The 25,878-nt window shown below is 58.9% G+C and overlaps 2 protein-coding genes across 8 annotated transcripts; one reads left to right on the top strand and one right to left on the bottom strand.

Annotated features, from left to right (window-relative positions):
- Positions 1–228: 228 nt before the first annotated feature.
- NFKB2 (nuclear factor kappa B subunit 2) lies at positions 229–9,137 on the top strand. Of its 5 annotated transcripts, none has more exons than XM_027529476.1 (23): positions 229–1,550; positions 2,799–2,891; positions 3,173–3,254; positions 3,389–3,429; positions 3,689–3,787; positions 3,867–4,018; positions 4,283–4,389; positions 4,478–4,636; positions 4,896–5,000; positions 5,084–5,187; positions 5,266–5,404; positions 5,640–5,768; positions 5,896–6,105; positions 6,185–6,326; positions 6,679–6,793; positions 6,885–7,098; positions 7,252–7,421; positions 7,537–7,639; positions 7,776–7,927; positions 8,058–8,127; positions 8,358–8,530; positions 8,644–8,755; positions 8,854–8,978. In XM_027529476.1, the coding sequence occupies exons 2-23, from the start codon at positions 2,871–2,873 to the stop codon at positions 8,976–8,978; spliced, it is 2,724 nt and encodes a 907-aa protein (XP_027385277.1). In that variant the 5' UTR covers positions 229–1,550; positions 2,799–2,870. The 5 variants fall into 5 exon arrangements, with proteins under 5 accessions (XP_027385277.1, XP_027385276.1, XP_027385279.1 ...); XM_027529475.1 differs by having other exon boundaries at positions 231–1,550; positions 2,470–2,891; positions 8,854–9,137; XM_027529478.1 differs by having other exon boundaries at positions 232–1,550; positions 2,470–2,891; positions 5,102–5,187.
- An 89-nt stretch (positions 9,138–9,226) lies between these two features.
- PSD (pleckstrin and Sec7 domain containing) lies at positions 9,227–25,782 on the bottom strand. Of its 3 annotated transcripts, none has more exons than XM_027529473.1 (17): positions 25,720–25,782; positions 22,505–23,241; positions 22,132–22,234; positions 21,287–21,647; positions 20,106–20,546; positions 18,721–18,915; positions 18,474–18,554; positions 18,156–18,268; positions 17,461–17,519; positions 17,246–17,335; positions 13,288–13,331; positions 11,652–11,854; positions 11,492–11,562; positions 11,233–11,390; positions 10,919–11,063; positions 10,503–10,646; positions 9,227–10,035 (listed from the first exon to the last, which is right to left on the bottom strand). In XM_027529473.1, exons 2-17 carry the CDS (start codon positions 23,156–23,158, stop codon positions 9,805–9,807), a joined length of 3,093 nt encoding a protein of 1,030 aa, XP_027385274.1. In that variant the 5' UTR covers positions 23,159–23,241; positions 25,720–25,782; the 3' UTR covers positions 9,227–9,804. The 3 variants fall into 3 exon arrangements, with proteins under 3 accessions (XP_027385274.1, XP_027385275.1, XP_027385273.1); XM_027529474.1 differs by lacking the exon at positions 25,720–25,782 and adding an exon at positions 24,750–25,702 and having other exon boundaries at positions 11,664–11,854; XM_027529472.1 differs by lacking the exon at positions 25,720–25,782 and adding an exon at positions 24,750–24,887.
- Positions 25,783–25,878: the final 96 nt, after the last annotated feature.

Genomic DNA, 25,878 nt, shown 5'->3' with positions numbered 1-25,878 from the left:
TGGCACCCCACTCCAATACTCTTGCCTGGAAAATCCCATGCATGGAGGAGCCTGGTGGGCTGCAGTCCATGGGGTCACTAAGAGTCGGGCACGACTGAGCAACTTCACTTTCACTTTTCACTTGCATGCATTGGAGAAGGAAATGGCAACCCACTCCAGTGTTCTTGCCTGGAGAATCCCAGGGACGGGAGAGCCTGATGGGCTGCTGTCTATGGGGTTGCACAGAGTCGGAACACGACTGAAGCGACTTAGCAGCAGTAGCAGCAGCATGCAGAGCTACTGCAGGCCTGTAATTCTGTTATTAAGGTCAGGGGCAAGCTGCAGGCAAGGTTTGAAACAACAGCCTGTGTTCTACCATGGTGAGCCTAAGGGAGGACATCTCCCAAAATGGAGATTACTCATGGCACCTCCTGAAAAGAAATTCTACCAACCAGAAATGTCCAGCCCCAGAGGTCAGTACTTTGTGAATCTGTGCTGACCTTGCTGCCGCTAGAAGTGTCTAAGCAGGGACTTCCCTGTGGTCCAGTGGCTAAGACTTCGCACTCCCAATGCAGGGGGCCCAGATTCCATCCCTGGTCAGGGAACTAGACACAATGAAGACAGAAGATCTCAACAAAGATCTCAACTAAGACCCAGTGCAGCCAAATTATATATCTATATCTTTAAAGTAAGCGGACATTGGAAACTATATAAAAAGGTAATTTCTTACATCAAAGGCATTTGAACTAATAATTTTGGATGACTTTTCAACTCTAATATTCCAAACTTCCGTGATCGATGAGCAAGACCTGAGTTTCCCAGATAAATACCTCCTTTCCCTTATCCTCGGAAGACTTCCTGAGCTCAGGTCTGAAAGTCTGGCCAGCTGTTAAATGTTCTGTCATTTACAGAACAAGCTTCAGGTCCAGACACTTTCTTCCCGGGAAGATTGAGAGTATTACGGAGTCTCCATGAGGCTCCAGAGGGGCCACCAGATGGCACTCTAGAACCTACTGCAAGATCAACTTCCTTCCTCTTCCTCTAAGTCTTCCCGGCAGCCGGGCCCGCTCCGGGCGGGACCAGAGGGCTGAGGCATATCAGCTTCCCCCTGGGGTTCCCCGACTTCAGAGGTGGCCGAGCATTAGGCGGAGCATAGAACCGAGTAGCAGCAGGGGCTTCCAGCCGGCTTGGACAGGCCTGGGTGTGAGGAGACCGGAGCCAGGTCCCTCGGCTGGGGAATGGCGCTCGGTCAGCGGATCCCGCAGCGGGTTGGCAGAGCTAGTGCCTGTCTGAGGGTCATTCTCACTCTGGCTTCCAGAGCTACACAAATGTTTCTCCTCCAAGGGGCGCCCCAGAGTCACTCCCGATTGGTTGTGTAAGTCCAGGAGTTAAACTTTCAGCCAATGAAAAAGGGCATGGCGAGTGACGCACGGAAACGTCACGGGAATTCCCCCCTCCCGGGGGCGGTAAAGGGGCTTTCCCGGCTGCAGTCCTGGTGGTGGGAGAGGTGTCGCGACCCGTCCGAGGTGGGTCCGGCCGGGAGAGAATCCTGAACCGGAGCCGCCGCCGCGGTGAGTGGCCGGGTTCAGACCCCTGGGTGGTGGGACACCGGCAAGGGTGGGAGGAGGGTCCTTAGCTGACCGAGCCCTAGAGCTGAAGAGCGGCATCTGCGCATTCAGAGAGCGCGTATACGAACATGACACGCGGATACACATCGATATCCTTGTACAAAGACACGGGGCGTACGTCCATCTACACGTATGCCCGCAGATGCACAGGATCGTCCATGCACTCAGACTCGCACACACATGCATACGCAAAGCACACTCACCCGTGCACAAGTGCCTGGACACACACCCTCCACGCAGAAACTCAACGACAGGTTCACCTGTGCCCTCAGATACATGCTGACATGTGTCCACACTAATAAGTTTAAGGACTCTCACCTGTACACGCATGTTCACGTCATGCACACAATGCGCAAGCACATGGGCTGAAACATAGACACCTGTGATGTACCTATGTTACATACGGCCATGGGACAGGGGCGGGGGAGGTGCACCCAAAGCAGGTGCGGTGTGGGAATCAACGACTGTTGAGATTTTCGGGAAGAGAGAATGGAGGTGCCCATCCCAACACCCCCTCTGGCCCCTTGGCCTCAGAGACTGCTTCTCGGGACAGAACCCCGGGGCCCTCTACTCGGAAGAGCCCCCACCTACAGGCCTTCGGGGAGGAGGCCTTCCTACAGCAGGAATGTCCCCCCAAAACCCCCCGGGGTGAATCAGCCGTGGCCTCCCTGAGGGTAGAAAATCCCAAGGTTGCTCCAGGACGGGGGAGGGGAAGGGGGAGAGGAGGGGCCGGGCCCCGGACTAGGAGCTTCCTCCGGCCTTGAAAGACCCCCAGTCCCCGGCGCCGGCCCTGGAGAGAGGAGGGGGGGGGCCCCCAACCCCGCGGGGCCTTCCCTGGGTCTGATTGCCCCTCTGCTTGCAGAGACGCTGCCGGCGCCCTCTGGCCAGCGAGAGGACCTCACGCCCCTCCCGCCAGGGGGCGTGGCCAGTGGCGTCATTTCCAGGCCCGCCCCCCTGGCCCCTCCTCCCCCTGGTATTTTCGGGACTTTCCTAAGCTGTTCTAACTTTCCTGCCCCTTCCCCGGCCTGGCCCAGCCCAGCTCCGGATCTCGCCCTCCACCGGATCCTGCCCGCCACACCCGGACGGGTAGCTGGAGGAGATCGGACCCTCCCCTAAATTTGGGCCCCCCTCTCCCCCCAACTCCCGTCCTGATCTGTCTCTCCCTACACCCGCCACTCCTCCCCACCTAAGGCGGGCGCCTGAAACTCTGGGAAACAGAACCCGGCCGAAGCCACCGGACAGAGCCGGGCCTAGCCCAGAGTCATGGACAGTTGCTACGACCCAGTGAGTCACGCCGCCTGGCTCCAAAGCCTGCCGGCCACCCCCTGTGCCTGTCTGCTTGTTTGCCTGCCTGTCCTAGTCCCTTCTACTCCCTTACACCTCTAATGTCCTCAGATTATTTCACCCTGCCTGTCAGTCACTCTCTGCAAACTGCTTTCAGTAGGAGCTTTTTTATGGGCCTGCCTAGGAGAGGGGGTGATTGCTAATGCTTTAGAGAGCTGAGAGGTGGGGGGTTCTGGGGGTGGCTCAGAATCAGCTGCCATCCCAGTCTGTCTCCATACCAGGGTCTGGATGGCATCATTGAATATGATGATTTCAAATTCAACCCGTCCATTGTGGAGCCCAAGGAGCCAGCCCCAGAGACAGGTTAATAAGTCCCCTGACCTGCCCTTGTCTTGGAGGGAGGGGGAGGGAGGAGGAGGGAGGAGCATGTGGTGTGTGCCCTCTGTCTTGGGAATGGGCTCAAAGGTCCTGGCTCAGCAAGGCTCCTCTGTCCCCAGCTGATGGTCCCTACCTGGTGATCGTGGAACAGCCTAAGCAGGTGAGCAAGTAGAAGGGATGGTGTGGGATGGCTTCAGCTTTGGGGGCAAGTGGGACAGTTGTAGCTGGCTGGCCACAGGGAGGGTAACTATCACAGAGCCACTTCAGGTTGGGATCGTTAGCAGCTGCTGATCACAGTGGCATTATGGTGATTCAGGATACACACGTCTAGTCATTATGGTCACTGCTGGCTGGGGATATGGCTGGTGAGGGGGGATGTTTCTCCTGGTCACAATGTCACTCTGCCCTGGCACCTTCAGCGAGGCTTCCGATTTCGATATGGCTGTGAAGGCCCTTCCCATGGAGGACTGCCAGGAGCCTCTAGCGAGAAGGGACGGAAGACTTATCCCACTGTCAAGGTGAGCCAGAGTGGTGCTGGAGGGTGGGCTAGTGGACAGTGTGTCCATGGGCATTACTGACAGCCCTCACCCCTCACAGATCTGTAACTACGAGGGACCTGCCAAGATTGAGGTGGACCTGGTAACACACAGTGACCCGCCTCGTGCCCATGCCCACAGTCTGGTGGGCAAACAGTGCTCGGAGCTGGGGGTCTGCGCAGTGTCTGTGGGGCCCAAGGACATGACTGCCCAGTAGGTGTCCGGTGCCCCCTACCCTGGTCCCCACTGGTGTGCCCCTTCATCGCTTGCCAGTCCTAGGTCCCAGCCCACCTTTGTGAGCTTAGCATCTGACCAAGGGGAAAGACTCTGGTTGGCCCCAGAACCCAGGGCCCCAAGTAAAAACTAGAAAAGCTTCCTAGAGGAAGTAGAGCAGGGCCAAGCCTTGGCAGTGGGGAGGGTGCCTCAGGAGGAAAGAACTGCCTGCAAGGCCCCTGACTTCTCCCTGCCCCCACACAGATTTAACAACCTGGGTGTCCTCCATGTGACCAAAAAGAACATGATGGAGATTATGATACAAAAACTTCAGAGGCAGCGTCTTCGCTCCAGGCCCCAGGGCCTTACGGGTATGGGGGATATGGAGGGAGTCATGGGAGGTGGTCATGGAAGGAATAGAGGAGGAGTCCAGGGGTCACATGTATGCCCACTGTCCAGAGGCTGAGCGTCGAGAGCTGGAGCAGGAGGCCAAGGAACTGAAGAAGGTGATGGATCTGAGCATTGTGCGACTGCGCTTTTCTGCCTTCCTTCGAGCCAGTGATGGCTCCTTCTCTCTGCCCCTGAAGCCAGTTATCTCCCAGCCCATACATGACAGCAGTGAGTATCCTGACCACCTGGGGTGCTGGGTCTGGGTGCCACAGGTAGTGTGGAGGGCAGCCTCGAACTGTGGATTTGAACTTGGCCCCACCATGTATGAGCTGAGTGATCTTGAGGAAGTCACGTCCCCTCTCTGAGTAAATGAAGATACTGGCAGTTCCTGTGTCTCTTGGGGTTGTTAAAATACAAAGCACCTGGCTCCCTAGTTGGGGCCATGGCTATTGTATCATCTCAAGTAACTGATATGCCATCTCCATAGAGTCTCCTGGAGCCTCAAACCTGAAGATTTCTCGAATGGACAAGACAGCTGGCTCTGTGCGGGGTGGAGATGAGGTTTATCTGCTCTGTGACAAGGTGCAGAAAGGTGAGGCTGGAGCCCAGGCTGGGAGCTAGCGATGGGTATCAAGCTTGGGGAACAACACAGCTTCAGGACAAATGGCCCTATAGATTCAATTTTCCCTGTAGATGACATTGAGGTTCGGTTCTACGAGGATGATGAGAATGGATGGCAGGCCTTTGGGGACTTCTCTCCCACAGATGTTCACAAACAGGTACCCTAGGGCCAGGGCTGGGGCTGGGCTCAAATTAAGTCAAGACCTTAATGACACCTATGTCCTCCTTCCCCCTAGTATGCCATTGTGTTCCGGACACCTCCCTATCACAAGATGAAGATTGAGCGTCCTGTAACCGTGTTCCTGCAACTGAAACGCAAGCGTGGGGGGGACGTCTCTGACTCCAAACAGTTCACCTATTATCCTCTGGTAGAAGGTGGAGCTGGGCTGAAGATCCCAGGGGGGCTGGAGACGGGGGCTTGACTGGAGGGTCCCAAGAACTAGATCAGGGGACCCATGAGTGAAATCAGGAGTAGGGAATGTCCCAGAAAGAGGTGGCCCTAGGAGCCAGCCTGAGGGTTTTTGGGGGAAAGGCCATTACCAGAGTGGGACAGGGCTCTTGAGGCTGGTGCGAGTTGGGGTTTTAACATCTCATTTCCCTCTACCCCTAGACAAGGAGGAGGTGCAGCGGAAGCGGAGGAAAGCCTTGCCCACCTTCTCCCAGCCCTTTGGGGGTGGCTCCCACATGGGTGGAGGCTCTGGGGGCTCGGCTGGGGGTTATGGAGGAGCTGGAGGAGGAGGTGAGGTGGTGCTGGTGGCAGGAAGGGCAATGGAGGAGGATGGGATAAAGGGGAGAAAAGTTGTGGGGAAGAAATCTGGGAGAGTCCTCCTGGTGCCCTCTCCCCACAGTCCTGCCTGTATCCACAGGTGGCAGCCTCGGCTTTTTCCCCTCCTCCTTGGCCTACAGCCCCTACCAGTCGGGCGCGGCCCCAATGGGCTGCTACCCGGGAGGCGGGGGTGGGGCGCAGATGGCCGCCGAGACGCCTAGTGTGGATGCTGGGGAGGAAGCAGCAGAGCCGAGCGCGCCCCCCGGGACGCCCCAGCGCGAACAGCAAACCCCGGAGCTGCTGCATCGAGGTATGACCTCGGGAATCCCAGCGGTCGGGACGCTGTGGGTGGGGACCTAGTCCACACCCACGCCCCCTGTCACCTCCAGCCCGGGAGTACAACGCACGCCTGTTCGGCCTGGCGCAGCGCAGCGCTCGAGCCTTGCTGGACTACGGCGTCACGGCGGACGCACGCTCGCTGCTGGCGGGACAGCGCCACCTGCTGACTGCACAGGATGAGAACGGAGACACGTAGGTGGGCGGGAGAGCGGGCGGGGACCAGGGCTCCGCGCGCCGGTGGAAGGTCGTGGGCTGTGGGGCAGGAAAGGAACCTATAGAGCCAGGGTTCCGGAGTTAGGCAGACCCAGTTTCAAGTTCGGCCTCGCTACGCTCTAGCTCTGTTCAAGATACTTAAATCTCTGTAGACTTTAGTTTTGTCGATTGCTTAAGGGGCACAGTAATAGTACGCACTTACCGCAAAAGGTGCGCGGAAGGATTTACTTTCGTGGGCTGGAGAGATTATGGAGGTGGTGGTGTTTTGAGAGTAAAGCATAACGAGTTGCTGAGCTTCCTAAGCCAGAGTCTCACCCCCCTCAATCCCTAGGCCACTGCACTTGGCCATCATCCACGGGCAGACCACCGTCATTGAGCAGATAGCCCACGTCATCTACCACGCCCCACACCTCGGCGTGGTTAATATCACCAATCACTTGCACCAGGTGAGGGGCCTCTATTGGTGAGGGGGAGGGGTTGGAAGTCAGGTGGGTGAGGCAAGGAGCGGGCCTGGCTCACCCTGCCTGCCTCCCCCAGACGCCCCTGCACCTGGCAGTGATCACGGGGCAGACGAAGGTGGTGAGCTTCCTGCTGCAGGTGGGCGCAGACCCAGCACTGCTGGATCGGCATGGAGACTCAGCAGTGCACCTGGCACTCCGGGCAGGTGCCAGCGCCCCCGACATGCTGTGCGCCCTGCTGCGGAGTGGGGTTCCTGCCATGCCCCAACTGCTGCATGTACCCGACTTCGAAGGTGAGTTCATCACCTCATCTGAACCAGCGGGCAAGAGTGGGCACCAGGGAGAGGATCTGGGGAGTGCCTACAGTGGACGTGAGGTGTGGAGGTCAGCTGGTCAAGGGCTCACATTAGGGGCACAGCTGCAGGCTGAATACCCTGTGTCACTAGGGCTATACCCAGTCCACCTGGCAGTCCGTGCCCGAAGCCCCGAATGCCTCGATCTGCTGGTGGAGAGTGGGGCTGAAGTGGAGGCTGCAGAGCGGCAGGGGGGCCGGACAGCCCTGCATCTAGCCACAGAGATGGAGGAGCTGGGGTTGGTCACCCATCTCGTCACCAAGGTGGGACTGAGGACTGTGGAAGATGTGGAGCCAAGGGCTGGGGATGGTGAAGGTGTCGGGGGAGGCCCAGCGGATCAGTCAGTGCTGTGACCAACCACTCCCTCACACCCCACAGCTCCGGGCCAACGTGAATGCCCGCACCTTTGCGGGAAACACACCCCTACACTTGGCAGCTGGACTGGGATCCCCAACCCTCACCCGCCTCCTTCTGAAGGCTGGTCAGTCCCACCCTCAGGGGCTTATGAACAGGGCTGAGGGGGGAAAGGGGGCGCCTCCCAATCCCCCAATCCCCCACTTTGCAGTCCTTAATGTGGGCTCCAAGGGAGCCTCCCTGTGACTATCTCCTTGCCCCAGGTGCTGACGTCCACGCAGAGAACGAGGAGCCCCTGTGCCCACTGCCTTCGCCTCCCACCTCTGGTAGTGACTCAGATTCCGAGAGCCCTGAGAGGGACACCCGAGGCAGCTTCCGGGGCCACACACCTCTTGACCTCACTCGCAGCAGCAAGGTGAGGCCAGCCCCGGACTAGCAGTACCAGGGGATGGGGCATCTGGGCTTGTAGATGGGGTCCTGAGTAGCTGGTACTGGGGGTCAAGGACTGTGATGGGAGGTAGTCAAGGCTGAGGCTGTCTCCCCAGGTGAAGACCTTGCTGCTAAATGCTGCTCAGGACACCATGGCGCCGCCGCTGACCCCGCCCAGCCCTGCAGGTGAGGAGCTCTCCCCACCCACTGCCAGACCCCTGACCCCTGCTCACAGCGGTCTCTTGTCCTTCGGGACCACTGAAGGAGGTCTCCCTTTCTCCATCCCCGTCCTCCATCCATTGCCCCAGTGGCCCCGCCTGCACTATCAATCAGGTTGCCTTGAGATAAAGGTGACATTTGGGTGTCTTTGCCATCTCTGAGGGTAACTAACATGTTTATGTGTGTGTCCCCTTCAGGGCCAGAGATACCCCTTGAAGATACAGTCCTACAGAACCTGGAGCATCTGCTTGATGGGCCAGGAGCCCAGGGCAGCTGGGTGGAGCTGGCAGAACGGCTGGGGTTGCGCAGTCTGGTGGACACGTATCGAAGGACAGCCTCGCCCAGTGGCAGCCTCCTGCGCAGTTACCAGGTCGGTCAGGCCCCTGCCCATGCTCCATGCCCCAGTCTCAGATCTCTGGTGCTTCCTCCGGGATCCCACACCCTAACCACAACTCCTGGTTCATGCTTCCTCCTTCTCCTCAGCTGGCTGGTGGCGACTGGACGGGCCTGCTGAATGCTCTGTCTGACATGGGCCTGGAGGAGGGGGTGAGGCTGCTGAAGGGTCCAGAGACCCAGGAAAAGCTGCCCAGCACAGGTAAAGGGACCGTAACTGAGAGGTGGATCTGGGCTTGGAGGGTGGGAGGCCTAAGGCCTGACTCTTTCCTGCTCCCTTTCCCGTGTCCACTCCCCCAGCAGAGGTGAAGGAGGACAGTGCCTATGGGAGCCAGTCGGTGGAACAGGAAACAGAGAAGCTGGGCCCACCCCCTGAGCCACCAGGAGGGCTCTGCCACGGGCGGCCCCAGCCTCAGGTGCACTGAACCACTCCCCACCCACCAGCCCCTTCCAGGATCCCTCTGTACAGTGCCCCTGCCTGTTCCAGTTCTTATTTAACACCCCGTGCCCACCCTTCAGTTGGGGCAAATAAAAGATTCTCATGAGAAAGGGAGGGGGCCTGGCCTCCTCCCCAACTTACAGCAGCCCCTGATGTGTGTGATGCTTGTCCCCGGGAAGCAAATGCCTACCCTGGCCTCAGGCCAGGCACCAGAGAGAGGAGGAGGCCCAGCCAGCAAGTCGAGAGCAGTTTTAATGGAGGTGGAGGCGATACAAAGGGCAGGGCCCACTGAAGGAGGGAAGCAAGGCCGCACTGCCTGGCCTGTGCATGGGGCCTCAGCTTGGACATCCATCCTCCACCTCTGGCAAGGGAGAGGGTGAGCCCTCAGGGCAGAGGGAGGGAAACCAGCTCAACCCCAACTCCTGGCTTGTGTCTGAGCCGGGCCCCAGGATGGAGGGGGACTGCTGGTGTCAGGGGTGGGGGTGGTCTCAGCAGAAAGCAGAAACGTCAGGTCTCCCCCACAAAAAAAAAAAAGGAGCATCAAGAGTCCAGGGGCCCTGGCCCCTCCCACCCCCATCCCCTGTACGAAAAAGTGCAAAACATTATCACAAAAAAGGGGTCTCAGAGGGGCCCTTAGCCTAAGGCTCCTGAGGCCCACGCCCTAGCCCTGCCCTGCCCCGGACACCGCGTCCGGCGCGGTCAGGCCCTGGACCAAGAGGCCCTCACAGGTGGCCCGAGGCCGGCCCGGGCTTAGGCAGGGCCGTGTCATGCAGGTGCCCGGTGGGCACCGCCCCCCCACTCCCACCCCCAGCTCACGGCTTCCACCGCCCACTGCCTGCCCCTGCCCGAGCCTCTGAGTCGGAACACTGAGCCCGGGGCTGGCTGGAGGTGTTGGCCGGCAGGGAGGGACTGGAGTGAGGAGGGGGGAGTCCATCCTCCGTGCCGCCGGCCTGGGCCACTGCTGCCTCCACCGCATCCAGCTCCTCACTGCCTGCCTTCAGCTTGACCCGAAGCAGCGCTGCGTACGTGCCGTAGCGGGATTTCTGAGGCAGAAGGGCAGCGGTGAGCCTGCTCATCCCCCTCTGCCCAGCCCACCCCATCTGGAGCAGGGAGGCAAAGAAGGCTAGGAGATGCCAGGTTCTCGCCAACCTCTGGGGCCCCCAAAGTCTCCAAGGACTGACTGTGACCACTCACACCCCTGGGTGTTCTGGTGCCGTTCTCTGGACTCTGTAGACTGCCAGCTGTAACACCTCGTGTTCCTGGAGCCTTTACCAGAGTCAGCAAAATGGAGCCCTTGGCAGAAATCGGCTCCCTTCATCACCCTATGGGGACAGACTACTGTCCTCCCTGTCCCACTTGAGAGGAAACTGAGGCTCATGGCAAGAAAGCTGCCCACGCAGGGTCACCCAGATAGTCCCACTCTGAGCCATGCCCTTAACCACCTGTCTGAGCCTGTGCATGGGACACAGAGGCCCTGAGGGAGCAAGAGGTGCCTGGGCTGGGAGCTTACCTCAAACTCCAGATACGCCTCCTTCTGCCGCTGCTCTTCAGCCTCCTTGCCCCGGGCCTTCTTGGTCAGTTGCGTGGCCCGGTGCTCCCGCAACTCACTTGCCATGGCCTTCAGCTTGGCCTCGTGGGTCCGCACTTGCTCCTCCTAGGGGCCAGGGGAGCACGATCAGGGTTATTCTGGCAGAGACAGTGCCTTTGTGCAAGGTTTCTGAAAAGGTGCCCCTTCCTCTGGATGAACAAAGCACCCAGTGTCTGGGTTAACTGACTGGATTTCAGCCTCCACGGCCCCCCGCATCCTGGTGAGGTGGACAGCCACATCATAGGCAGCAGCCTCGAGTGTGGCCGGCCTAGGCTGGCCCCACTCCAGCGCCCCACTTGCCCCGAGGCACCAGGTGGACAGGAGGTGGGGGAGGGTACCTGGGAGAGGCGGGTGGCAGCGCTGGGTAGCAGAGGGCGGCTGAACTTCTTCTGGGAGCTGACGGCAGCTGGGAATGGGGGTGCGGAGAACATGGCAGCCACCACATTGATGCGAGTGATCCAGGACTGCATCTGCTCCAGGCTCCTGGGGAGACAGCACGGCCACCTGGGACTGGGCCAGGGATCCGTCCCGCGATGGCAGTGCTGGCTCAGGGTGTGGCCTGATAAGGAAGGAGGCAGTCCGGGGACAAGCAAGGGAAGCATGCTGGGGGTGGGGGGAAGGGGTCTGGGATGGGCCGGAGGAGGGCACTCACGGGGCCTGGAAGAGGAAGACCCGCCAGTCAGCAGTGCGCAGGTAGAAGACATGCGGCCTCTTGCTGTAGTCACTGGCCCGCGTGGCCAGCGCGTGGTGGATGCTGATGGCGTTCTTAAGCTCTGCCTCTGACAGCGCTTTCCCAGGCTGGTACTCCTCCTGTGGGGTGCCCGTCTTGTCCTGGCCACAGTCCTGTCCCAGCCCAGCCCCCCGAATCCTCTGAGCCACCCCAGCCCCACCCCTTTGGGCTGGCCTCGCACCTTCTGCAGATAGAGGATCATGCCCTTGAGGATCCCGTGGAAGTTCTTCCAGCCGCGCTTGCCCCGAGGTGCTGGCGGGTGGGCAGAGGTGGGGAGTGAGGAAGACGAGCAGGGGGGCCTGAGACAGGCCCACTCCCATCCCCCTCCCAGGCCTTCCCACCTGGCCACATACTCTTCCTGCAGTCAGGGTCCGCGTGCACCTTTCGCACCAGGGCGCCGTGCTTGTAGACTGCAGCCCCGGGCTCGGGAGTCAGGTCCAGGAAAGGGCTGGAGCCACTGCCACTGCCCCCACTGACCCTCTTGATGACCTTGGGGTTGGGGTCGGCCAGCTCAGACAGAGACCGTCTCAGCTCCTCCTCGTCTCTGCAGGTGTGATTACCTCAGAGGGGGCTGGTTGTGGAGCCACAACCCTGCCCCCACATCCAGTCCTGACCTCTGGCACCCAGGAAAGCTCTCCAGTGTCTGTGGAGAAGTGGGTGTGGGGGCTGCCCCTCTTCTCCACAGAAGGAGCCACAGAGGGTGTGGCTCTCCTCAGCCTGAGGCTCCTGGAGCCACATCTTCGGCCTCAGACTGGGTGGCCCAGGGTGCTGCTGTACCTCGCCACTCAGATCAGGGCTCCTTGAGCCAGCATGTCTCTGCCCCCATACTAAAGCTCCCACGGGTAGGGCCATGTCTGTCCCTTCCTCTCTTCACATGGACCCAGTCCCATCCTCTCCATTTCTGCACACACACCCCTCACTCCCTTCTGTGCTAGGGCATAAACGTCTGACTCAGCTTCTCAACCACACCCAGCACCAGGCTTTACTCAGAGCTTGTTGGCTAAATGGTGGCAAGAGGAGCTTCCTAGTAGTTCCCTTGTACATCCTGGTCTGCAGGCTCTGTCAGATATCCTCTAAAGGATCTGATTCCATCTTGTTACTCCCTCCTCAGAAACCTGCAGTAGCTCCCTACTGCCCCCACATGGAGCCTACGCCACATCCCACCAGCACTGTCTCTCCCACTCTCCAGGCCAGTCAGGCCTGCCTCCTCTTGGTCTCCCCACCCCATACTCCTTTCAGCCACCATGCATTTGCCTCCCAAATATCAACTTCCCTCTTTCTCTCCCCAATTTTTCCTCTCCTTCAAGGCTTGCCCCAAGACCAGTCCTCACAGAAGCTTTCCCTGATCCCACCCTCGCCGTATCCCAGTCCTGAGCTTGGCCTCCTCTGAGGAGCAGAGGGAGCACCCAACTAAACTGGGCAGTGACTGGACTCTCAGCAGATACCAGCAAGTATGAGTGACCCACCGACTGTTTAGATGAGGGCTGTACTCTTAGACCTGGGGATTCAACACTAGACCTCCTCCCACAGACTAGACTTTTCCAAGACAACTCTTAAGTCTTTCTGTTTCACTGGGGCTGCCAAGAGTAGACAACTCTGGACTCCCTAGGACCCAAGAGGGGGCTCTCCCTCTATCGGTCAGAGAATTCTGACCAGAGACTTTCCCACTTAGATTGCCAAAAAGACCTCCCTGTTTTGTTTCAGTACCCCTCCTCCCAGGCCAGTTGATACTGGCCACCTACCCAACCCAGCTTGTCAAAACAACCAGCTACAGACAAGACACAGGCCCTACATCCAGGCAGGATCTCCAAAAAAGGAAGTGAGGCAGCCTCATAGCCTCTCATAGTCTCAGCCACCTCCCCTGTCTCACAGCCCCAGGGTTCACTCAGCCCACCTCAGTGCTCTCAACCCCTCCAGGCAGCCCCTTCCTGACATCTCATCCCCCCCACCCCCTCTCCAGACATCCCCAGGACTCACATGGCCCACTGCAACTTTTCATTCTTGATGGAGCTGTACAAGGCCTGGGGAGGAAGGAACAAATCAGGGGGGTGGGGGTCGATCCAGGGGGAGGTGCACCAATGCCAGAGCTCAGAGCCCTCCCTCCCAGTCAGGGGGAGGAGACAGAACTTCGGGTAAGGATGGGCATGGGTGTAATGACCAACGACCCAGGCTGTAGAGCGAAGGACAGGACCCAGGCCCAGATCTCCCACTTGAGCTGCAGGCCAAGTGTCTATGGGAAGAACAAACTATTACCATGTGTTATTTTTTGGTGGGGCTGAGCCGTGAGGCATGCAGGATCTTAGTTCGTTGATAAAGGATCAAACCCACAGCCCCCATATCGTATTAGGAACTTGGAGTCTTAACCACTGGACCACCAGGCAAGCCCCAGTACCACGTGTTTAACACAGGGCAAGCAATTAACACAGACATCACAGCACATGGTTGATGTACAGTAACTGCTACTATCATCTTTGGGCTTCCCGGATGGCACTAGTGGTAAAGAACCCATCTGCCAATGCAGGAGATAAATGTGGGTTCGATCCATGGGTCAGGAAGCTCCCCTAGAGGAGGGCATGGCAACCCACTCCAGTATTGTTGCTGGAGAATCCCCTGGACAGAGGAGCCTGGCCATAGTCTACGGGCTCGAAGAGTTGGACACGACTGAAACGACTTAACGTGCATCTTTACTGTTGATATTGTTAAGGGTCATCCTGTTCAGATTCTGGGTGGGGGGAACGCGGCTCCAGAGGGAACAGAAAGAGCAGCCTAAGAAGCTCTCCTTTCCCCAACCACATCTTTGGCCTATTTCCATGGAATAAACCCACACAGAGCATATGGAGAAACTGAGGCCCAGGAACAGGACTTTCCCTGTCACCTCCCTCCTTGGCTAATAGAGAACACGCTCTCATGGCTCCCAACCCCAGAGCAAGCTGAGCACTTCCCCCAACCCAGACAGCCCCACCAAGCCGAATGCCAGGGTGTGCCAACCCCCTGCCCATGCCCATACTTCATGTTACTGGAGAATGGACATCAGCCTAAAGGGCAATAGTTTTAGCTTCCAAACCCTGTATACCACAAACTCCCTGTGAACTCCTGAACCAGTCCCTTCTCTCTGTGGAGTTGGCCTGGGGGACCTGCAGGGGCCTTAGGGTGGTGGGAAGAGAGGATGAGTTCAGGAGTGGCACAGGGGACCCCTCTTCTTGGGAGCGGCCAGCAGCATGGGCTCACACCAGTGCCTCCCACTGTGGGGGTGCCTCCACCAGCCTGTGAGTGGGTGTGTCCCCAGCATGTGCGGCTAAGTGTGTGGCGTGTGGTGGCGTGTGCTGCTGCCTGCCTGCAAGAAGCTGGGTGCAGTGGTGACGTCGGCACCTTCTCCAAGATGGGACACAGCCCCCCACACACCGCTCCCCACGCAACATGGTCTCTGACTCTTTCACTGTCCACCCGCTATGCCCAGCCCCAAATGCCAAGCATCTCACCTGTGCACACCCTGTCTAGGGTAGGTACACCCCACCACATCCACCCCACAGCACCACAACCTCCACCCCACAGCACAACCCAGACAGGTGCACACACAGCCCTCCCAGTACAAGCCCACCCCGCACTCAGCACAGCTCAGAGCCCAAGCCCTCACTCTTCAACTCTCTGGCCAGGACGCTGAAGTGGTCGCTGAGATCCGGCCTGAAATCCTGTATCCAGCCTCCCAGTTCATCCCCTACCCCCTCTCGGCACTTCCATTGGTCCACAACCACGTCTTCCTTCCAAAAGTCCTAAACTCCACGCGTGAGCCCCATATCGTGCTCTCACCTAGAAGGACCCTTTGGTCTGAGATCCCCAACTTGATCTCAGGGCCTCTGCCCTACCCTCTCCATCCATGCCCACCCCTGGCTACCCATGGGCTCTGTCCCTGTCGGGCTCCCCCCCCCAGCGAGGCCCTCATCGGCTCGTGCCGCCTTCGACGCCTCCCTCAAGCCGCCCCCTCAGTGGCGCGCCGCCCTCAGCAACCCCCTCGGTCGCCCCCCAGCCTGGCGTGAGCTGCGGCCCCACAGCCCTCACCGCCTTTTTCTTCTTGCGGCTCTGCAGGCGGCTGACCACCAGGTCGGTGTAGAGCACGGGCTTGAGACTGCGCGAACGCTGCGGCCAGCCGTAGCACAGGGTCTCCGCGCCGCGGTGGGTGCGACCGTAGCGCACGGAGCACAGCGAGCGCGAGCGCAGCCGCCCGGCGCTGCTGTGGATGCTGTTGACACCGATCATGCTGGCCTGGCCGGCGCGCCGCGGCCCCCGGCCATGCCCCCGTCCGTCCTCGGCCCCGGACGGCCCGGACGGCCCGGACGGCCCGCGGACGGCTCCCCCGACAGCCGGCGCGAGCGGCCCGGCCCGGCCCGAGCCCGGCCCGGCTCGGCTCCCACCGAAGCACACAGCGCGCGGCGGCGGCGCGGTCGGCTCTGCAGCTTGGCGAGAGCGGGAGGGGGGCGCCGACGGGGAGGGGAGGGCGAGGGCTGGGGGCGGGGACGGCGCAACATGGAGGCGTCCGACCGAGAGGAGGGCCCGCGGCGCGCCGTCACCGTCACCGGGGAGGCGCCTGGGAGAGCCAGTAGGGGGTTCTGGGCGGGGCCGGGGGGCTGCTCCAGGGGTGCTGGGAGGGTGGGGCTGTGAAGGAGGGACGCTCCTGTAGGGTCTGGAGCGCCCCCCGGGCTCGGCAGGGTTGGGTGGTGAGGAGAAAGGTCGGAACGCCTCCTGGTGGCCCTTTTTTATGGAGCCAGGAGGGGCCAAGAGGCTGGAATCACCCACCTCGCCGAGCCGCAGATACTTCAAATGCCCGTGTATATATCCCAGATCACGCTCAAACACCCCACCTTACTTACATACATCCCAAATAGCCAGATGCACCAGTTCACACTCACCTCAACTCACAGTAGAAATTCAGAGGTACACCTCAAATTTTACAGTCACATATACCCCCCTACTCATGGACACGTCATAAACCAGATAGCCAATTCACAGATATACCCCAACACACACAAACACGCAACCTACACCCCCAACTCAGATACACTTTACATCATAAAACCTAAGGACAAACACACTCCAAGTCAGACAAACCCCTTTGGTTCACCGACATCCTAAATCACACGTATACAAGTATACAACTAAACTCAGTATATATCCCAACCATTAACCACCCCCAACTCACAAAGGACAGCCCCACTCAGATGCATCCCCAAACTCAGAAGCTCAACACACCCCAAGTTCACAGACATGCCTGTGCTGTCACACGTAGGTGGTGCCCGGGGACCCCCTTGACAACTCTAGGAGTGCAGGCCTCCTTGGATAAAGCACCACCGGATCTGGTAGAGGAGTGAAGCCACGGACCAGGACACCCACCTCCTCCTCCCGTTCTACCAGCTCCAGTGTAGCTAACCCTCAGGTTCTGGCGCCCGGGCGCAGGGCCTGCCCATTAAGGACCCAGAAGCTAAGTATGTAGTCCCAGTTTCGTGCTGACTTTGCGATCTTCTAAAGCCTTTGTCCCTCTCGCGCCCCTCTACCTCCAGGTCCCCCCGGTGCAGTGGTACCAGGGAGGCCTTTGTGGCCATACACCCTGGCGCGGGCGCCATACACCCCAACTCAGTGAACACTGTAGGAGGGGCACTAATGAAGGCAAAATACAGAGTCCAGGGCCCGCTGATCACGTGTTACCCAGACCAGCTCCGCCCTCCCCCACGGCCTGCGGGGATGACGAGAGCGCATGCTCCGGGAGAGCCAGTCCCTTGGGGGCTGGGGGAGGGGGCGGTCCCCCGGCTGAGTCACTAGAGCCCAGGCTTCCACAGCAGGAGTTGGGTGCTTGCAGGCCCCTCAGCTCACCCGCCTTGGAGGCCTGCTGTCAGGTCCCCTGCCCCTCCCCTCTGGCCACCTCTGCCCTGCCCCAACCCCCCACCTTGAGCAGCTCTCTGGGGAAGTCGCCGCCTTCGTTGAGGCCTTCCAGGTTACCGATGAAGTCTCCGCAGGTCATGCGTTTCCCGATGTTCTATTGGAGGGCACAGAGGCCTGTCAACTTGGTGGGGGGATGGGGGGGGGCGGTCCTTTGCCTCCCAGGCCTTGAAGTCTCCGAACGGGGTTTTCCCATCTCCCTCCCCCCAACCCCCCACTCACGTGGCCGTGGAGATCCGTATTGAGTAGCATGAGGGCGCAGGTCAGCGTGTGCGCACCGTCTAGGGGAGAGTTAACATTTAGCCTCGGCTACCTCCCAAGGGATCTTCCCACAGCTCCCTTCCTCTCTCTTCCAGTTCATGCCTTGCCCCTTCTCGGACCCTTTTTGGCCCACAGTCACACTTTCGGAAGTCCTGGACCCCATTGGCAAACTCCTATGGAGCAAAGACCTCTCTCCTCTAGCAAATCCCTCAGACAGGACTTCTCCCCCTTCTTAGGTCACCCTACCTAACTCCCTAAGGTTCTGGGGACAGCCCACTGCTCACACCCAACACCAAGGTTCCTCTGTGTCTATGCATTAAACACAAGCAGCTGGGCCCCACACAGTTATGCAGGCCAAACAGAATCCCTACTCAGGTCAAGCACTGTCTTGTACATATATGTGAACAACGGCATGCAAACACACCAGCCACGTGCCTCTTCACAGCACACACTAGCCTCTGGCACTGTACCTGCCCACACGCACAGTTCCTCATCCGTGCAGCCATGCCAGTATTGTCTGCATACATGCATGCTTCCATGCCTGCAAGCTCGTGCACTCATGTACTTCTGCACACACACTCATTCCGCTTTGCATAGATGCAGTACCCATTTGCCTTCATGACCAGACAGGAAAACCCTGACCCTGGCCTCCTCACCCTCTGAGGACAGGGCTCCAGGATTACACTGGAAGTATCTCTGGGAGAAGTGGGCCAGCACACGCTCCCGTTCCTGGGTCTCACCCATTAAGGCCAGCTCCTTGAGAAACACCCTGGGGAGAGGGGAAGAGGGGGCATGTCACATCTACTCAAGGTCCCCTTACCAGGCAACTCTGGCTCTTGGCCATGCCCAGTCAGCTTGGGAAGAGTGACTTCAGGGCAGTTTAGAGGAGGCACAGGGCTCAGGGGAGGCATAACTGAAGCCCTGCACACCAGGCCTAGAGAGTAGGGCCTGCTTTCAAAGGGCTGGACACCCACCTGAGAGCTTGGTCCAGAGTCATGCCCGTGAAGACAAAAAACTTCAGGTACTCGCCAGCCACAAGTTTGCTGAAGTCATTGCTGTGGGCAGGGCAGAGAGACAGGTGGAGTCTCAAGGGCAAGTGTCAAGGGGCCAGGTGGGGGTAACATAAAGACCTGGGGGTATCAGATATAGGGGATGTGGAGGTGCTGCCCACAGAATGCATTCCCTCTCCCCCCATCCTCAATCCCAGCCCAGTGTCTTTACTTCTTGCCCAGATGCCGGGCCACATCCGCCTTCCTGAAGCCATCTAGTCGGTACAGCCTCTTAGCGAGGCGCTGTGCAGCCTCCAGGTCTGCTTTCTGCCCATTGGACAAGGTGTCAGTGCTTCCCAGGGCCAGCCGCTCTGTGCTGTCCAGCTCTGAGTCCGAATCAGACACCAGTTGGTTCAGGGGTGGTTCACTGCCAGGGTAGAACACCAGCTCAGAGGTGAGACAAGCCCTCAGGGGCCATCCAGATGCTTCCTCTGCCTCCAGACCCAGTAGACAGAGAAGGAAAGATTGGGACATGGGAAAGGCATTTTTCTTTTCTCCAGAGGAGATTCTTTCCATCAGCCTAATCTATCATTACCACCTCTCTGTGGAAGTCCTGCCTTAAATCTAACGTGCATCCATCTTGCTGCTGTGCAAGTTTGGGCTGCTTTCCCCCAAACTCCCTAAGTTTGCTATTAGACATAGATTACCCTTCCCCACACTGGCCCTACTCAGGGCAGAGTCCTGTCTCTCTGAGAATAGGGCAGAGATAGGATAGATGGACTGCTAGGGAGGAACAGTGGAGGGTCAAACAAAGATGTGAGGCAGCAGGGACACTCTCCTGCTCCTACGTCTTTCCTCTTCCCGCCTTTTAGCAAGAGGAGTCTCCTCCATGGTCCTTCTCTTCCACCCACAAAGAAGTAGGCTCTGGGGTAGAGGGGATAGGGGGTCAGAGCACACCCCCTCAGCCCCTGTCTCCTCCTCCCTTCCCTTCCCACCCCAGCTGCTTTACTCACAAAACCACCTGTCACCCCAGAGACAGAGGCCAGAAACTCCTGGTTGCTAGGCAACCCTGTCTCCCTGGCCACCCCCTCCTGTTGCCATGGCTTCAGTGACTGAGAGGGTAGCTGGCAGAGGGGAGAGCAGAAAGGTTAGACTGGTGAAAGGACTTCCTGGGGAAGGGTGAGAGACTCCAGATTGGAGCGGGTAGGCGACATGGGAGAGAGGAAATAGGAGAGGCTGGTGGCTGATTCTTTGGGAGGAACCTCCAGGCTGTGGGGTGGGGTAAGAGCAAAAGAATTCTAAGCAGGTTAGAGGCTCTATGTAAGGAGGGAAGCAGCCTTCTAGAGAAAAAGGGCAGTGTTCTCTAGGGATCATTCCATCCTGAACCATGGTTTTACAAGTCACTGGGTCTGAGACCCAGGCAGCAGGCTGTAAGGGGCTCCCACTCAGAGCCACTGGAAGTAGTCCTCCAAATGGGAAAACACATCTGTATCCCCTAACCACCCAGTCAGGAGTCAGGAATATAAACCACATTTTCACATTCAGGATCCATCCCTTGGAGCAACTGTTCCTGGGACCCTAGGGCCTGAGGTCTGAGGAACCAAAGGAATCACTCACCTGCCCAGGGGTGCTGCCCCCAGTCCGAAGCTGTCTTCTGAGTGGCAAGGACTAGGGGGATCCCTCCCTGGGGTCTGCTTGGCTCCAGCCTCTGCCTCCTCTTCCTCCCCTCTCTGTGTCCAAGGCCCATCAGCAGCAGAGCTGGTACCAGAATCCGGTTCAAGAGGAGCAAGTGGGGCAGGAGCAGGCGGATCAGGCCTTGGGGCAGGGGGTTGGGGAGGCAGCTCAAAGGTGAAAAAGGGGCTCTGGGTCGGGCCAGGTGAGGCCAGGGCCTCCAGCGAGGCGAGGCTGGTGTAGGAGGTGCCCTTGGCCCGGTGTGACTCCAAGATGGCTTCAAACACACAACTGAAAGAGTCAGGCCCATCAGCCGAGGGGCTGGTCCCAGGTAGAAAGGGCAGAGGTGACTTGAGAGGCCCGGAGTGAGGCATTCGGGTACCTGGCCTGCAGGGGCAGGGAGAATCTCTGATCAGGGGCCTAGAGGACAGCTCTCAGGTATCATTTCACTGAACTTTCACACCAACTCTGTGAAGGGGATTATCATCTCTTTTCACAGGCTCCCAGCCCCTCCCAAAAGCTACCTGGCTCAGGGCTCCCCACCACAGGTTCACCAGGCTATACAATGCCCCAGAACACCCCAGCCCTACCCATCCCCAGTGCCCAATCCCTTTCCTCTCTCACTCCCTGCTAATCTCCCTTTCTCCTCCTTCTCCCTGATCCTCTCCCCTCCTGCCATTCCATTTCTATTTCTGGCAACATCTTAGGAGAAGAAGATGAGGCTCCAAGCTGCAATGGGGTGTGAGACAGAGAGGAAAGCCCCCACACTCCACATTCTCCTGCCGGGATCCAGGATCTAAACTGATGCTCCCAAGCCCCCAAGCTTGATTCTGGCCTTTCACCCTGCCCCCCTGTCCTTCCTTAGAACCCCTTTCTTCCTCTATCCTGTGTTCCTACCCTCCTGGGTTCTTGCTGATGGTCCCCCACAACCCCAAACCCAGTACTCTGCCATGCCACAGGCTTAGGTCCAGAATTCCGTGTTCCACCGCCCTGTCGGCACTCCAGCTTGGTCCTGACACTCCCAGCCCCACCCTTGTCTCTATCCCAGTCCCTTGGAGCCCAACCCTGGCTCAGGGTCAGTGGGAAAGAACAAGTCACTTTCCTCTCCCACTCCCCCACTCACTCACCGGGCCCCTTCTGAGGCCTCAAACACTTCGTCGTCCACATCCTCTTCCCCACCTGCCTCATCCTCGTCCTCATTGCCACTGCCCAGGCTGGGGTGAGGGCCAAGGCATGGGCCAGGACGTGGGGCAGGTGGGCGGGCAGTGCCAGGCAGGCCCTCAGAGCTGGGCTGACTCTCGATGGCCGAGTCAGCCTCTTCCCGCTCAGTCAGCACCTCATCGATGTCGGTCTCGCGGTAGCACCTCAGGGGCACTGTGTCCAGGTCCGTCTCGGAGTACTTGGCTGCTCGCCCCACAGCCACCCCAGAGCCCTGCCCTGAGCCCACCCCAGGTGGAGATGGGGGGGCCTGCTCTGGGGGCTTAGCACCTGCAGTGTGCATAGGCATCCGGGTCAGCAGGTTACTCAGGTCAGCTCCCTGTCCTGATTCTGTTCTCAGAAGGAGCTCTCCCCCACTGCCTCATATTGGTCCGAATTTCTTTCGCTGTCTAACCACCATTCCTTCTGCTATAGACTCAGCTTGTTCCTGGTAAGGCTCCTTTCAAATCAAGTTCTTGTCAAACAGTTTTGAGGGGCCTGAGGGAGACCAGCCTCTTTACTCCTCCAAGGAATGGCCCTTGATATCTTGCCATTCCCCTCCCTCCACTACCCAGCTGCCTCCAGGTGCCCAAACCAGCTGCCATCCCCAACTGCTATCATAACATGGATGGAAAGACTGAGGCTTAGAGAGGCATTAGCCGACTCAGAAGCCCAGGAAAGGACTGGGGGAGTTTAAAGGAAGGCTCCCTAGCATACCATGGCTCCTGCGGAAAAGGCCCTGTCCTGTTCCCCTGGCCTCAGTCCCAGGCCTTACCTGAGCTGGGGGGATCCAAAGAGCCATAGAAGAATTCCCATTTGGCTCGAGCGATTCTCTGGGCATGAGAGGAGACTTCTCGTGGTGAGGACCAGATGTCCCCCTAAGCCAAGGAGGGAGTCATAGACACAGGCACCCAGAGAGAAAACCAGAAATACAAAGACACAAGAACACAGGACAAAAGCACAGAAGGGAAAACATACAGGACAGAGGTACAGAGACATAAGGACAAACACAGAGAGCAAGAAGGAGGCAGATTTAGCACAGATTGAAGAATTCAGAGTGATAGGCCCAAGATCACCAAGGAGATAAGACAAGTCTTGGCCTTCGCTGGGTGTCTGGGGTTGCAAGGAGCCCAAGAGAGATCACATACCTGGTTCAGGAGTCCAGTGTCAGCAGGTCCTCGGAATAATGTGGCCAGGTGCTCAGAGGGTCCCCCCAGCCCATTGGGGAGAGAGGAGTAAAGACCATCTGCTCCAACCTGCGGTTGAGTTGGTGGCCCCTGTAAAAGGCCCTGGGTCCCAGGCCGAGCTGAGCCTCCTCCAGCTGGTAGCGGGTCTGATGTGGATGCTTCTAGCCTCAACTTTTGATGGGAGCCAGGCCCAAGGGCTGGGGTGGGCCTGGGAGGAGAGACCCCACCCAGGTCCCAGCTCCGACTCAAGCCTCCAGGAGCTGGCAGCCCATTCAGTGGCCTCACACTGGCCTTCTCCACAAAGCGGAATATGACCACAGAGCTCCGGGCCCCTGGTGGGGGCTGCCCAGTGGGTGAAGAGGGTGCCCAAGGTGAGGGAGCAATGCGGGGTGAAGGGGGGCCACGCAGAGGTGTACAGGGTGCTGTCACACGTCCAAGCTCCCGACTTCGGGGACCTGGACCTGCCACTCGCCGGAGTAAGGAGCCTGTGCTGCCATACATGCTGGCTGGGGGGCTCTGGGGCACTGGGCCTTCGGGGAGCCAGCGGCGTGGGCATCGTGGTGGGGAGATGGCACAGTCGCCTTCCGAGCAGAAGCGCATGGCACCCTGGGCCATGCTGGGGCCGGGGGTCAGGCTGGGGGGGCAGGGATGGCCAGGCCAGGTGGGGAGTGAGCGGGCAGCATGCTCTTCAGACAGGCCTGCAAGAGAGGAAGGGGAGCAGGGGGTGAACTTCTAGGGAGTCAGGAGGATGGGAGAGCAGAGACAGGGAGGGGAAAGCAGATGGGGCCACTGGGCACCAGGGGTCTAGCCCACCCCGGGAATATGGCAGCACTGATCCCACCCCTGGGGGTGGTAATCAGTCCTCCTGCTGGGCTATTTCCATGGAGGCCTGAGAAGAAAAGAATTATGCCCAAGTGGGCCCCTGGCTGAGAAGGCAATGGCACCCCACTCCAGTACTCTTGCCTGGAAAATCCCACGGATGGAGGAGCCTGGTAGGCTGCAGTCCATGGGGTCGCTAAGAGTCAGACACGACTGAGCGACTTCACTTTCACTTTTCACTTTCATGCATTGGAGAAGGAAATGGCAACCCACTCTAGTGTTCTTGCCTGGAGACTCCCAGGGACGGGGGAGCCTGGTGGGCTGCCGTCTATGGGGTCGCACAGAGTCGGAACACGACTGAAGCGACTTAGCAGCAGCAGCAGCAGGGCCCCTGGCTCCTCTCCTTTCTGCCTGGGGGCCCTAAGCATCACCCTGGGAGAACCAAGGAAGCTATTTCAGAAGCTGAGTGAGCCCAGAGTCACTGTGGCATTTTGGAACTACTTCTGGTGGGGGAGGGGGAAGACTGCTACCCCACCCTCAGGATCAGAAGTATGAGCTAGCCATCATCATCATCATCCGGTCAGGGGCTTCCCACAGAGAGACTGTGGGAAGGGGAGGGGACTCAGGCCTCCTGGAAGGAGAGGGAGGAAGAATAGGGGTAGTATATAGGGACATGAGAGGCTCAGAGGCACAGGTGAAACTCTAATACATACGTGATGAATGGGAAAAGGATATTCTTGTTCTCCATATAGGTACACACACATGCACACACACACGTAAGGACAAATAATGTCAGTATACAGCTAACACGTTCATAGGCAACACCCTCCAGCACACACAGACACAGGCACACACACACATTGCTCAAAGACACACCCTCATACACTCAGTCATAACAAATATGTGTGTAATGGAAAGGCACATGCTTGTTTTACACACACACATGGCAATCAAACAGAAACACACAAAGAGATACCCAAATATACACACAAGGCCCTCATTCCCCAAGACACACAGAGACACAGGTATATCAGACACTCACAGAGACCTACTGGTCACAATCAGACACAAATACAGATGCCTACTCACACACATACTTAAACAGGGACATACACCCTCTCCCCTAACCCCTACCAGTCACTGGTCTCTGAGGGGAGGCGGTGGGGCTGAGCTACACCAGACCCCTCTCCCCATCTCTCTCTCCACCCCCAGGGACAGATCTTGTCCAGCCCAGGATCGACCATAAAGGGGTAAAGGGGCCCCTGACGGCAATGCAGGGTAGGGGCAAAGGTCCAGAGCAGCAGCCTTGCCAGGAAGGCTTCTGAAGCTCAATCGGGGCCCCATGTGCTCTCAGTGCTGCCCTGGACTCAGCCGCGTCAGTACTCACCGCTGCTTGCCTGGAGCTGGGGCCGAGAAGAGGCAGCGGAGAGGCTGGGCCCAGCTCAGCTGTGAAGGCAGCGCGGCTCCCGCTTGCTCCCGCTTGCTCCAGGCCCGCCCGCCTGTCAGTCCCTCCTTCTCCCCCCTACGCGCGGCTCAGAGCTAATCCCCCAACCCACCCACCACCGCCCCCCCGCCCTCTCCCCGGGCCCTGAGCCCCAGAGGCTGCCCCCACTTCTCGACACTAGGTCCCCGCTGGGCTCTCCCGCCAACCTGAGACCCGCCCCTGAAGAGGGAGAGGACGTATGGAACCTCTGGTCTGTTCTTCAGACCCTCACATGCCCCACCCCAATCGTGTCCACGTCCTTCTCGTCCACCACCCCCTGAGCCGCACGCGGGACCCAGCTGCACACGCGTGTCCCGCTCCAGACCCCACGCGTGTCCCTAGGAGGTTGCCACATGACCTGTTATATGCCACACGCGCTCCCGCCCCCACGAGCACGCGGCCGCGCCAGCACACGGTATGGGTGTAGACTGGACCTGCCCCCTACATCCAAGAGACCATCAATTTATGGAAGAAATATCCAGAGAACCCGGCCTCAACCCCTCCGGAGGTTCTGAGACTAGGACTCAGGAGACACAGCCCTGACCACTCGCCCAGGATGCAGGAGGAGGGATGTTAGTCAGACTTCAAAAAGAACTTCCTTGCTGCCTGAGTTAGGCATCTTGCCATCTGGGAGTAAGAGGTTAGACGGAATAACGCCTGGATTAGACGAAGTGGGAGACAGGCAACCCTTGTGCCCTTGGCCAAGGTAGAAGCGGGCCCGGCTATTTTAAGAAAGCGCCGCTAGAGTTACTATGGCAACTGCTCTCCTTGGGAACTCCAAGGCAGGCAAGTAGTGACCTAGGAAGGAAGAAGGGGTCTGTTCGAGCGGTCAAGGGGCGCGAGAACGTGCGAGGCGGGGGTGCGCGGGGCTCACCGCGGGGAGGGGCGGCGCGGGCTCGGCGTGGTGCTGAAGGGGACAGCGCCAGATTTGTCGCACTGCGCAGGCGCAGAAGCGCGAACAAAGCTGGAAGGGGGAGGAGGTGCGCGGCCCGAGGAGGTGCGCGCCCACTTGACTCTATCTTAGCAGAGATCT

This window comes from Bos indicus x Bos taurus, chromosome 26, assembly GCF_003369695.1.
Source record: "Bos indicus x Bos taurus breed Angus x Brahman F1 hybrid chromosome 26, Bos_hybrid_MaternalHap_v2.0, whole genome shotgun sequence".
Classification (NCBI taxonomy): Eukaryota; Metazoa; Chordata; class Mammalia; order Artiodactyla; family Bovidae; genus Bos; species Bos indicus x Bos taurus.
Note: the sequence above shows the minus strand (reverse complement) of the source record. Positions and strands in the feature narration are given on the sequence as shown.